General features: G+C 37.1%; 1 protein-coding gene across 1 annotated transcript in view; it reads right to left on the minus strand.

The window, feature by feature from the left end:
- The window catches only part of LOC138158691 (receptor-type tyrosine-protein phosphatase N2-like), a 187,965-nt gene that overhangs the window by 173,783 nt on the left and 359 nt on the right, over positions 1-13,823 (minus strand). The window contains exon 2 of the mRNA XM_069084825.1: positions 11,914-12,126. Coding sequence (XP_068940926.1) covers positions 11,914-12,126 — 213 coding nt within the window. The remainder of the gene's footprint in view (positions 1-11,913; positions 12,127-13,823) is intronic.

Below are 13,823 nucleotides of genomic sequence, written 5' to 3' on the forward strand. Positions count from 1 at the left end.
CTCAATAAAAACTGAAGATGTTGAATACAATTTTGTGCTATGTGACTTCTGCTTTTATGACCCTTAGTAGCTCGGTGCTCCATTGGGGGCGCGGGGGTGTGCCCGAGTGCGAGTGCACACATGTATACACACCCACACCCACCCTCTTGTATATATGCATTACATTGGGAAGTTAGGAAGTGTCAGTCCTGTAATTCTGAGAATATTCTTTTAGTAACACAATTGCCCCCAAAAGTTAATATCAATTCTTACTATATGCAATATATTACCTCCACTTTTCACATATAAAAATCCTAGAAAATTTGCTCATGTGACTGCTTTCTGCTTGATTCAGGAACACGAACAAAACCCACATATTTGTTTGTACCTTTCATGTATGAATCTGTGAGTGCTTTTTTAAGTGCTTCCCATGGACAGTTACATTTCCATTTTGAGAAAAAATAAAGTTTCCAAGAACCACTTGTTCTATCCCAAACCACTGTCTCTGACTGGAGCACTGTGCTGCATAAAAGGTGATAAAACTACACCATTTACATTAGAGTTTCCCAAGAGAAAACAAAAATAAAGACAAGTAAGTCATTTCCCTGTGTATGGAGGAGAAAAAAATAGAGAAAGTATCACATTGGAAGGGAGGGAGGAGGTGTCAGCTTTCTAATGATGAACAAATTATTTTGTCTGATGACACAGTTGTTCCCAAAAGTTAGAACCAGTTTTTATTATCTGCAGCATATCACTTCTACTCCAGTATTTTGGCATTTGCAAGAGATTTGAGATTCGTGGGTGAAAGATGCCCCAAATGTACATCAAGAGCAATTGAACCTCATAGAATAAGAAAACAAGAAAAGAATAAAAATATACTCTCACACTAACAGTTTGAATATGAAATGTTCAAGGTCAAATATTTTTTTAAACAACAGAGTTTTTTAGTTTTTTTCTCACATTTCTATACTCTGGAGTGGGTTAAATTGTTAGTACTATTTTTTCTCTCTTTAGATTTGGATGAAGAGAGCTGATAAAGGAAGCATAATAGGCCAGAAACATGTGAGGCAGTTTAGCTTTGTATGAGACAACACCCAATTCAATTAACCATCTTAATTTATGATGTAACCTGGATTCTATTTCCTCCCACTCCAGACCTTCTTGTTTTTCCATATAAATCCAGGATATACAAAAGCCTAAATCTAGGAATATTCTTCTATGATTTACTTAGTTCAGCTCCCTTTTAAAAAGAATAAACACAAAATAATGGAATTTCTTTCTTACAGGTTCAATCCAGACTCTACTGTTGATGATGATTCTAATTATAGAAACAAATTGATACTAATTCAAAAAAACATGCAAAGTTTCTGGCATCCATTGCCTGTCAACATTTTTTTTTGTATTTTTATTTACATTTTGTATTTGTTATCAAACAGCAGAATGCTGAGTTTTATATGTGGGCCAATGCTGAGTTCCCCCAAACATAATAAATAACTTCACATTTTAAAAATGTTTGGCCTGATAATAAAATTATGAAACTTATTTTGTCCAAGACTTGGATTTACTGGCTAGTGACTGATCAAAGGTTATATATACATACACACATGCATATATACAGGCATACACATATGTGTATTATGTGGTGAATACATACACATATGCATGTATACACATACTGGGACACCCTGTATATACAAGGCCGATTACAGCATAAAACAAAAATATTTTCAAAGAGTCATCTCCCATTACTGCCACCTTTCTAGTCCAAAAGGAATTCTTCCCTAACAGCATCATGCACTGTTCTGACAGAGACACATCTTGTTCAGACCAAAAAATGGATCATTTGGCCTTTCTATGAACTAAAAGGTACCAGCATCTTCCTCACCCTCAGCTCTCCAGTGTATTCTTTGTACATTCTTAAGATTAAAGAAATCCCAGTGGGCATTTTAATATTTTCAGCAACAAACACTCAGGATTTCTGACTAGTAAAAAGGAAGAATATAATTTAGCTCACCTCATAGGTAAATCCAGATGCCACCCAACAAAGCAAAAATAGATGGCTATATAATTCATATGTGTATACATACATGTACACTTTTATACACACAGTACCGATCGAAGATACAAAACTGTGTTTGATTTTCAAGCTACTTTATCACTAAATTTGCCTCAATTTTATTAGCCTTGAAGGCCCTTGCTTCAACCTTTCCCAAATTTCACTCAGTTGTCTAAGTAAATACTCAACAAGACTGATCTGGCCTGGTGTATGGCTACCTCTGCTCATCATTACAAAACCTCCCCTTCCCCCTTCTCTAAAAACCATAGTCACTCAAGGCCTTGATCCAGTCCTAGTCCTTCCATATTGCCCAGCATTGTTAATTATGTGGTTATGTGTATCTTGTCTTCCTGCCTAGACTGCAAGCTCCTTCGAGGCAAAGATTGTGTTTTATCCTTCTCTGAATCCCCAGAATTTAGCCTGGTATCTTAAAGTCAGTGAAGGAGAGGCAACACAGAACAGTGGAAAGAAGATTGGCTTTAAGTTAGAGGAGCAGTTTTCAGATCTCAGCTTTGTCACTCACTCCCTTATCCTGTCTACCTTATCCTCTCTGGGTCTCAGTTTCTTCATCTGTAAAACAATGGGATGGACTGCACGACGAGGTCCTTTCTAGCACTAAATCTATCAGTCTATGAGTGAGTATTTAATAAATATTTGCTGATTAGTTCATTAGTATACTTGAAGTGAATCTCACTTTTAAACACTGAAACAATCAGGAAAAGGGAAACAAGACCATATTATTTTTATCATGTTTTAAAAATAGAATTTTGTAAGACATTAGTCACTACTACTTCAGAAAAATGTTCTTATATCACTTCTGTAAGACAACTGCAAACAAGCCTACTAGAAAATGACTTTCTAGATCAGTTCCAAAATACAGAAATCCATGGCTCCCAGAGCTGCCTGGGGCTCCCTGAAGCATTCATAGCTCAAGCACAAACCAAGTATCAAGGACAGTTTATCAAATATTTTCAGTGGCCACTCTCTGAGGGTGCCCTTGACTCCAGTAGGTATAGCCACCAGAATCCATAAAAGAATCTGACAGCACAAGAGAGAGATTATAGGGTTCATTCTTTCCAGAAGCCAAGGTTAGAAAAGAGGTAAAGAGAGGAGAAAGGACATGTTGAGTACTGGAGAGATGATAGTTAACTGAGAACTCCAGAATAACCATGGCTTTGTGGGAAACACTCAACATAGTGTTTCATCGTTAGGTCAGGATGGACGTCCAGCTCTGAGGACATTCAGTGAGTCCATTCTCTGGCTTTTTAAAGTGTTTCATGGCTGGCATTTGGAAACCACTTTTGTCACTCTGACCCTTTCTGGTTTGATTGTGTAATTGGCTTTACTGAGCCCTTTTCTCTTTTCAATATCCAACTTCAATGTTCCTTTGAGGGTCAAGCCATTATCCTTCATTCTACCACCTTTCATAATTTCTTACTTTCTTTTATGCCTGGTATATACATTATGTTAAAAGTCAGGCATTAGTATTTTCTGACAGACTGCTGCTCTGTGTATTTCACCCCTGATAATTACATTATATATAACATTTACTGTGTTATAATGTAGCCAGAGAGCCCAATGGAGTATAATGCATTTTTTAAAAATGTTTTAAGTATATGGACAGTTGATTCTAAGTTCCCAGATGGACATTTCCTATCTACTTCTTTTTGTACTCCCACCCACTGGAATATGATCTACAGAGATTATACACAAAAGTTTCCATGAGTGGAAGTGGGGCTGGAGGTAGGACACTGGACTTGATTGTGGCAAGTATTACACATGCATGCATGCATACATACATACATACACATTTGTCGATCAAGACCTCCTTTTTTCTGGTCTTCACCAGTGCACACATATTGAATCTATAGCTAAAGAATGCTCTCATTAAGCAGTCTAGTGATTTCTCACATTGAGCACAAGACACAGGGATAACAAGCCAACGGGGCTTAGGATTTCTCTAGAGGAATAGATTTTACTCCCTAACCCTCAGGTTGCATAATGGTGAATGACAATGAAGAGAAATAAAAAGTTGAGCAGGGCTAGGTTGCTAGAAATGGTGACACATTTTACTTTATACTTACTGAGGTATATTTCCACCTTCCTCCTCTCCACTCTCCTTCTTCTACTCCATTTCATTTGATCTTATCCCCTTCTCTCACCCCCTTCCTCTCCTCCCTCCCTCCCAATCCTGGCATTTCTTTAGGCCCTTCTTCTCTATAGTTTAACTTAGTGATCCTAGAATTCATCTAAATGAAGACAGACTGTCATAGGATAAATGCTTTATTAAATAGTACTTTGCTTCCTATACCAAGTGTGGACCATCCCATAGAATGAATGTTATCTTTGAGATCAACTCCAAAACGGACCTGACTTCCCAGGGAATCCTTCAGAATGAGGTGGAATTAGACTTCACACACACACAGATATTATACACAGGTACATATGTATGTATATAGCTCTGATATGTGTGTGCATTCATACATATACACATGCATACCTATATATACATGTGCCACACACTACATATGAGTGAAAGGAAAAGAATTAGCTGAGATTTGAGTGGGACACTACAACAGGGAGTACAGAAGGAGATGGATAAGACTTTGTAGAGACAAAACCATGTGAGGCAGAAAGAAGACCAGAGAGAACCAGAACACAGAAGATGCTCCTCTTTTCATTTTTCTGCACTAAGAAAGCACATACTAGACAGATCCATTGGAGTGGGTGTCACTAAGGAACTCAATTTTCACTTCCCATAGAATCACTGAATTTTAAAGTTGTGAGGAAGATGACAGTTATCTAGGCTCTGTAGAAGTTTGTTTGTCATCCAAGGACCAGCCTAGGCAAGAGTGTAGAAAGGCTTATCATCAGGCTGGCCACAAAGTCATGAATTTTTCAGCCACAGCCATGCTAAAAGACTGCCTGTTCAGTGGTAGAAGGCTTATGATATGCTTCAGGGGAAGCTGACTAATGATGGATCCATACTAATGAAAGAAATCATGGATGCTTGATGTACTGAGACAAGAAATTATGCAGAGGTCATCTAGATTGACCCTCTATCCTCTGCAGAAGTACCCTCTATAACTGCCTTCACTTAGCTACCTATAGCCCACCATATCAAATCTTAATTCTTCTGCTTGGCTTTGAAGGTCTTCCCCAATGTGTCATGCTGTTGTTGAGTTGTTTCAGTTGTGTCCAATGCTTTGTGACCTCATTTGGGGTTTTCTTGGCAAAGATAATGGAGTGGTTTGCCATTTCCTTCTCCAGCTCATTTTACAGATGAGTAAACTGAGGCAAATGGTTAAGTGACTTGCCCAGGGTCACACAGCTAATAAGTTTCTGAGACCAGATTTGAACTCAGGAAACAGAATCTTCCTAACTTCAGGCCTAGCGTTCTCTCCAATGCATATCAACCCATTAAAATCTGGTCCATCCTTTAAGGCCCACCTCAAGTCACATCTTTTCCTAAAGCCTTCACTAACTTCTCCAGTCTTTACTTAGAAACTCTTTTTTTTTCTTTTTGGAGGGGGGAAGGCAGGGCATTTGGGGTTAAATGACTTGCCTAAAGTCACACGGCTAGTAAGTGTTAAGTGTCTGAGGTTAGATTTGAACTCAGCTCCTCCTGACTCCAGGGTCGGTGCTCTATTCATTGCGCCACCTAGCTGCCCCAAACCTAGGAACTTTTAAAGAATTTACAGTGTAGACCACATAAAATAGGAGCTAATTACTTATTAAGTTATACTGGTTGCTACTGTTTTATGTGTGTTAACTTACTTGGTGGCAGAGGCAATAGCTTCTGCACTACTTGGATTTCCTCCACAGTGCAGAGAGAACTATCGAGTATGTGTTCAACAGAAAGTAGAAAATATTCTTAAATTGAGAGATTAAGAAAGATCGTGGACAACAGGGCAACTCCCCTACCAAGACAAGTTAACCAGGCATCTGTTTCACACTAGCACTGTTCAGACAATGCCATATAAGTAACAACCACCTTCTCTTCAGAAATTATTTCCATTTAAGTCACTTTGACAAAACTGTTATTTTCCTCAGCAAAACTCTAATTTAAGTATTAATAAAAGACTGCCCCATTGACACCAGAAATCTCAGGGCAAAAAAGAAACTCCTATTGAATTTGGGCCTCTCAAACTTTTCTATATTGGTACTGCAATCCTTTGGGAGTCTCCAAATGCCTTGCTGAGTAATCTGTTATTTTAAATTAAGTCACTGACATTCTGTGAACTTGAACTGTGGACTGACATTAGAAGAGGCAACATGTTTCATAAGTTTTGTTTTTTAATACTTGTTCGGAAAATTTTCAAGACTTCAGAGTTCTCCAGAGGAAGCATTTAGGCATCACAGGAACTGTTCCTTATGGAAACATTTTAAATGGGCCAAATTGTAGAATGTTCATGCAGTCCACGTATTTGGGAACTGAATACTTGAGTACTGAAGACTGATGAGGAAAATATGCCACAAATGGGTGTCATCAAGAAAAGCTAGATTCATGAATGAAAAGGTATTTGGAAGAGTCAATTGAGCTTGTTCATAAATCTGCAAACAACATTCTTCCTTCTCCCCCAAATATTGATGATTCTAAATATGATTTTAAATCAAATGAACATACATGAATATAAAAATGTCTTCTTAGTACACAGGGAAAGTATACTGTAATCTTTCTTCACTTCCCCATCAAAGGTAAGATTTTGGGGCTCTCTCCCTCAAATGGTGATCCCATAGCCTTTGAACATCATACTTTCTTTCAATGTACCCTCATAAACCAATCAATCAACAAGTATTTATTGAATTTCTACTACATGAAGGCACAGTGGTTAAGTGCTATAGGGGATACAAAGATACATAATATGGTTTCTGGCCTCAAAGTACTAACAATCTATTTGGGAAAAATAATAATTCATGCACACCTGGAAAATTAACACCACAATTCAATATATGATCAGTTTTTGCTAATCTGCTACTTATGCAAAAAAGAATCAATTCTAACCTTTTGGCATTATTTCAACTAGTTGAAGAAAAATGGCTCCTTAAAATTATTTTGGTCTATTTCCTTCATTTTTAGGCTGAATATCTTTTATTCTTGTAGGATCTCAAAATCATCTGAAGAGCTTTCCAAGATTTTTCAAAGGAAGGAAAGAAAAGACATCCTAAGATAAATGTACTGCTAAAATGGAATAGGCATTCATAGAGAACTGATAGTAAGTCTAATAAAAATTAACTTTTGTTTTCTAATTCAATCAAGGGCATCCCAATTCTCCATGCCACATATTTTTACTGATTACTAGTGAAATGCCAGAAGATTAAAATCACTTGGAAAAAAAAGGAAGGTTTTCTTAATTCAAAGCCCAGGATACAAAGTGAACCTGTGACATGACATCTCTTTGTACAGCCCAGCATTCCCTCATGCAGAGGTTAGAAGTCAGGGTGCATTTGGAATCACAAATACATCAGCCTGAGCCAATGGAGCATCCCTAAATAGCAGCAATCACCATGCACACTGTCATTACATTAATAATCACTTGCTAATGGGAGCAGTGACAACCAAGATGTGCACTTAGAGGCTCTGTTTACAGGCGGTCCCCAAAGCCTGAATGCCTGCTTTTCTGTGGGTTAGGTTCCAAAGGCCTCAAAGTACACGAGAAAAATCTGCTCGGTATTGTGAAATAAACCATCAAAAGAGAACTGGCTGAAAATTCCTCAGGAGTTTCTGCCCTAATGTCATGGATGGAAGAGTGGGTTAGCAGAATACTAAATTTGCTGTTCAAAGATGATCAAAGCATCAGAGTAAGGGGAGTAACATTAAAAAAAATCAGTGGAGAAAAAGAGAGCAAATCTCTTTCATAACCAACTGCTCTATTTTTGGCATTTTTTTGCTAATCACCATACATCAAAATAGAATAAAACAGGATAAAATGTGAAATCCACACTGCATATACAAAATATGGGACCAATTTGCTCCTTTCCATTAGTCATATTTTATAAATATATGTGTGCACAATGCAGATATAGTCACACACATTAAGACAATTTGAAGAAAATATTTTAGCAGAAGTAAATAATAAAAATATCTTACATGTACAGATGAGGTATAAATGTAATCACAAGCACACGTATTCGCTCTCCTTTAGAAGCAAAAACAAATAGACATTTCTTGAAAACACTAGGGAGAAGTAGTGCAGCTCCTCTACATTCTTACAGCTAAGAAATAGTTATATTCATAAGAGCCCCAGATTTTCTGAAGGTTAATACATCCAGCTATTTCAAATTTCATCAAATTAAGCTTTGACAGGCTATCTGACAGGACGGGGTATCTTGTTAAGTGTCAAAAGGATAAAGCTCTGTCAAAAAGAATCTGATTTTTAAATGGGGAAACGAAACAAAGAAATAACCAAAAAATACTTTCTAAATTATGGCTCTGTCTACTTAACTCAAGCTAAACGGTTCATTTAAAAAAAGGAACAGCTACCTCTACACCCAATAGCATTTTCTGGAATTAGGAGACTGCCTAATTTGAAAACAGGAGAAGCAACCTTAGCACACATTGCTCTGAAACAATTATGTTTAAGAAATTGCTACTCTCAGCTATGGTTGGGAAATGTTGCCTGAGTGTCACTGTGCCTGAAAGCCCCATACTACGAATTACGTGTATTGCATGGATATTACACGGACTGAGAATGGCATCAGTGGGAGCTGCCTAGTCAGATTTGCTTTGTAAGTCCTGATACAGATGTAGAGCTGATACAATGTCAACAGACTAAGTTGCCTCCCAGCTACCGCTACAGAGTCTGGTGAGGGCAACAATGCTTGGGCTGTTTTTTGGTGGTAACAGGGTTTATTCTCCTTTCTGACTTATATGCACAGCAATGAAACTGAACTCCCCTTGAGGGGAAGGGAAGATGGAGAAGGGAGAATGAAACTTGATCCCCAAGTTTCACAACTTTTCTATAGAAGATGACTAATTCCTGTATTAATTTTATTATCCTACACAAGACATGGTAGAGAACATCTGTATCTTTAAAAGGCAACATCTCTGGTAATGATATTTGCATATTCCTGCCAGGTTTAGATCCCAAGATATCACTTTTAAACTACTTTAATTTTTCTTTTTCTTTAACCACTAGGAAAATTAATGCTACTTCCCCGTCAGTCAATGAAACAGAGCAGGGATTCAAACTGTCTAATTTTCAGTGTGAGCCAGGTGAGGGTTTTGTTTGTGCTTGTCTGTTATCACATTTTTCTTCCTATGTTAATTAGCTAAGTTCTAAATTGAAGTAAAAAAAATGAAACATTAAGATTAGAATGGGGATCTCTTCTGAAAAACTTATGGAAAGTGAGGAATCTATTTTTTAAAAATATAATACCTTTGAGGCACTTTAAATATAAAGGTGGACTGAATGGCTCCATCTATGAGAACCAGACTAGATATACATACTTTAATGAGTACATAACAGTTTTTATTAAAAAAAATATCATCTACCTGTCCCCCACAATCTTTTTTTTTGAAGGACTTCCTTAGCATTTCTTATCCTTCATAAAAACAGAGGGAACTTGTCTGTCCTAGTCTGTTAAAAAACCTAGCACTAACACTTTATACATAATATTTACTTAGATAAACTCATCCACTTTTAATTCAAGTTGTTCCCTGATAGAGATTTTGGTACTAACAAAACTGAGAAAGTGAGCAGTAAGCCCTTAAATGATCCCATTTTAAAATGTCCGAGACTCTATAGATTCCTAAATCTTATAAGGGAAAGTTAGTGGGATGGGGGTGTGGAGTGAGGGGGAGGTGTTTATCAATCTGGAATGAAGTAAGGCACACATTTCATTTATTGTCTGGATTACAGATTCTTATTAAACAAACCAGAGCTCATTATAAAATCAACATCAACTTAACCACCATGCCCCCAGGAGGAATGGCAAAAAGGTCACTCCAAGAAATTCAAACAATTTTCCTGCTGGAAGGGCACGATTTTAATTACAGATACTATTAATTAGAGCTGTCACTTGGAAGATTTTTTTCTGTTAATTATCAGAAACTCAGCTTTAAGTATGCATTTTTTAACCTGCATTTTTTAAATTAGGCATTTCTGCATGCATGTTCAATCTTTCCATTTCATCAATTTTTGATATTTGAATTTCAAAATATATCAAAAGAGGCTGTGCTTCTTAAAAACTATACATCAGTATGATCTCCTGTCTCTCATATAGAACAAAATTGGTGTGATATTTTATTAACGTATTGACATTATTTGAGCCCTGGAAGACCTGGTTTCATATAGTGATGATCTTTTTCAATGAAATTTCTTGATGAATCCAGTCTCTTTATGTGACATTTTTAAGGCTTCTTCTTCTAAAGTGATTTTCCTTTTGCTTTGCACTAAAACTGATAGCCACTCTATTGAAATAACATTTTCCATATATTTAAAGTCTTTGCTTCTTTTATAGAGAAGAATTCAATGGCTATACTTATAACTACCTTTGAAGGATCTCTAGCTTTATAAAAACAATGACAAGGCTAACAATTCTGAAGCAAAAAGGAAATTTATCCTTTGGACCCACTGAAAGACAGAGATGTCATATACTCAAATATTTGTATGTGTAAACACATGTGCACACACATATATTATATGTATATAACATATGTATATATCTCAGTGTGTTGAGCATGACATATCAGCACCCATGTGACAGGCATGGAGTTTGATTGGCCTACAGGGCTATAGACCCATTTGTAAGAAGCACATTTTGGAGTACTCCATCTGAGGAAGAGTTGCTGGAGGCGGGAAGGGGAGGGTCCTTTCTGAAGAAGTAAAGTAGCACCCTGATTATATTTTTCATAGTAATCTTTACCAATTGATACTCATCTTCATTATGATGATAGAATGATAATTAGTTCATAATTTTGAACTATTTAAAAGAAATTCTACTTCTAAAGTCACCCAATGAAACAAAGCATAAAATATGATGGGGAAAAAAGCACATGTATATGCATCTCAATGAAACTTTTTAAAATGCTGATGGAGCAAATTACTCCCCCAAATGTGTAAATATACTTATTACATTTTATATGAAAATAATTCAACTGCCCTGAGCTGCAAGTATTCTGAGCATAAGCTTCATGCTTATGTTCCTACAGTAACAGAGTTGAATTAATTTCATTAAAGGTGATTATTAATCGTAAAATATGTATGGCAAAGCCTCCCCAAAATATTGTGGATTTTTTGTTTAATACCCAGTTGTTCTAAACCTGCCTTCTTCATATTCCCATTGGTTACTGATTTATTTCACAGATTTCCTCGTAATATTTCTGTATTACTTGCACACAGCTGCTACCATTGTTCTCATGGAGAATTCTTGGTTTACCTCCCATCTATCAGCATTATATTTCACTTTATTCGAATAATGGCAGAAGGTGGCAACAGATCAGGTCAAAGGATCTTTTCATAGAAGAGCCGGAGGAAGTTGATGATTTAAGAGACATCTTCAAATATCTACACAACCAATTTATCATGCATCTCCAGCACTTTTCATTAATAGTGGCCAAACTAAGAAAGATTATAGATAATACATAATTCATGGATAGTATTTTTTCCACATTTCTAATTAGCAGCTAGCTTTCACAACTAACAGGAGAATACCCAAGAACAAGCATAAGATTAATACAAAGCAGTAAAGCTAGTAGTTATAATATATTTACCTGAATACTAATGAGAAATCTCACATTGTCGTCATCAAAGAAACTAAACTATGAATACAGGAACAATTGCTGGGAGTGGGCAAGGAGCTTAAACCACTCAACTAACCTGTTTATGAAGCTGATACATTAAAAATGTGTAAGAAAAAAAAAAGTCTTTCCTTACCTGGTAAGCAGCAGTGGCATCTGAGCCTGAATCAGCTGCTAGTGCTGAAAGCTTCTCCTTCAGCTTGTGATGGGAACTATGGCGGAGGCAATAGAGGACCCCTGAAGCTAAGAGGACCCCAATGATGCAAGCAATGGAGATCAGAGTGAGGATAATGAATTTAGTAGAGTCTTCTTGTTCTACTCCATGAGGCAAAAGCTTTAATTGGCTTTTCTGCAGAAAAAGAGAGGAAAAAAGTTTATCAATACTCAGTAAATCATGACTTCTTAAAATCAGACTAGAAAAAAAGCTTACCATTCAAGGCAAAGTTAAATTCAGGCACAATGCAGAGTTAGCAGTAAAATACAACCAGGGAGGGAAATGGACCTTCAAACTAGAAGAATGAAAAGTTGTTTCCAAGTACTTTGTTACAGAGTTAAATATTTGAGAGAGGAAAATGAAATGCATAATTTTTAATGGTAGTATTATTTTTCAAACTAAAAAATCTTCAGGTGTTTGGTAGCTAATTTGTTCCCTAAGTCAAATAAAGTGACTTCTCACTTCTTTTAAACAGGTACAAGTAATTTGAGGCAATTTATCCAGCTCATGCACAACAAATGTCTAAGAATATTCAAATATAATCCCATGGCTAAAACTAGGAACAAAAATAAAACAACATATTCTGTACACATTAGTATGTGGAAGTGATGCTATTAATTCTTTTTTTATTTTTCATATGGTTAACATGGAAAATCCTTGTGACTCCATGATTTCCCCTCCTGAAAAATGTTTTTCACTTCGTTTCAAAATTGTATTTGAAAGAAAACTCTTTCAAGTCATTGCTCCTTTTAGTTAATGAATACAAATTCATGTGTCTTCCATGGATCTATTTAGACACTTTACATGTCTTTCCATTCTGAACTTTGCCTAGAAGGAATTAAAAGAAAAGAGGGGGGGGTGGTAGTAGTCAGTCTTGAACTTCAGTCTTCCATGGTGTTAAAAAAAAAAGCAACGGAAGGGTTCCCAACTTCTTCTGATTCTTTCTTTGGGGTGGGGGAAGTAGAAGGTGGGGAGGTGGTAGTGGGAAATGCAGAAATATGAGAGAATCCTTCTGGTGCATTTCACTTGTCTCCATGTGCTAAAAGTTGTACCATAATCTCCCCTCATTAGCTTCATTATAAGGTATATTAGCAACAATTAAAAACGCAACATGAAAATGAAAAGACCAGGCACGCAAATTGCAGCAAGACTCATTTGGCCAGCATTCCCCTTTCACAATTACCAGGGAAATGAATTGAAAAGCACGCCCCTGCCTCAGTCCTGGTTGCTACAAGATGAGAACAATTAACAAACTCCTTTCCACCACCTAATTTCGCGTGGTAACAAAATGGATTTTTCCCCATGAATGCCTAGCCGGCCTATTCATTATCTCTCTTCTATTAGTAATTTTCTGCTCCGTATTCAGCTAGCCAACTCTTAATTTCCTCCTGTCTTGCAGTGTACACAGTGCCTCTTATGTCAGGCCGGGTCCATTTTTATCTTGTAATCATAAAGGCCACCAAAGCAATTATCGCTGGTCTTGACTGGAAAAGCTGGTCATTAATTAGCCTCCTTTTGCCTTCAGTACAGCGGATTAGCTAGTACTGGGGCTGAGTTAATGGAAACGCGGGTTCAATGAGAAAAGACTCCCAGATTTTCTTGCCTGGATGCGCTGTTCGAAGGAGGATTGTTAGGCTCGTAAACCACGGGTGGTGGATTGAGGAGAGCGAGAGCTCGCAGGATAAGGGTGGGGGTGCAGGAGCAAAGACAGTGGGAGCGTAGAGGGGTGGAGAGATGGAGAGAGGTGGAGAGATGGAGAGATGGAGAGAGGTGGAGAGAGATGGAGAGAGAGAGAGAGATGGAGAGAGAGAGAGAGAGAGAGAGAGAGAGAG

This window comes from Petaurus breviceps, unplaced genomic scaffold (genome assembly GCF_028583685.1).
Source record: "Petaurus breviceps papuanus isolate PSGF00001 unplaced genomic scaffold, PetGlider_PUasm1.0 115, whole genome shotgun sequence".
Lineage (NCBI taxonomy): Eukaryota > Metazoa > Chordata > Mammalia > Diprotodontia > Petauridae > Petaurus > Petaurus breviceps.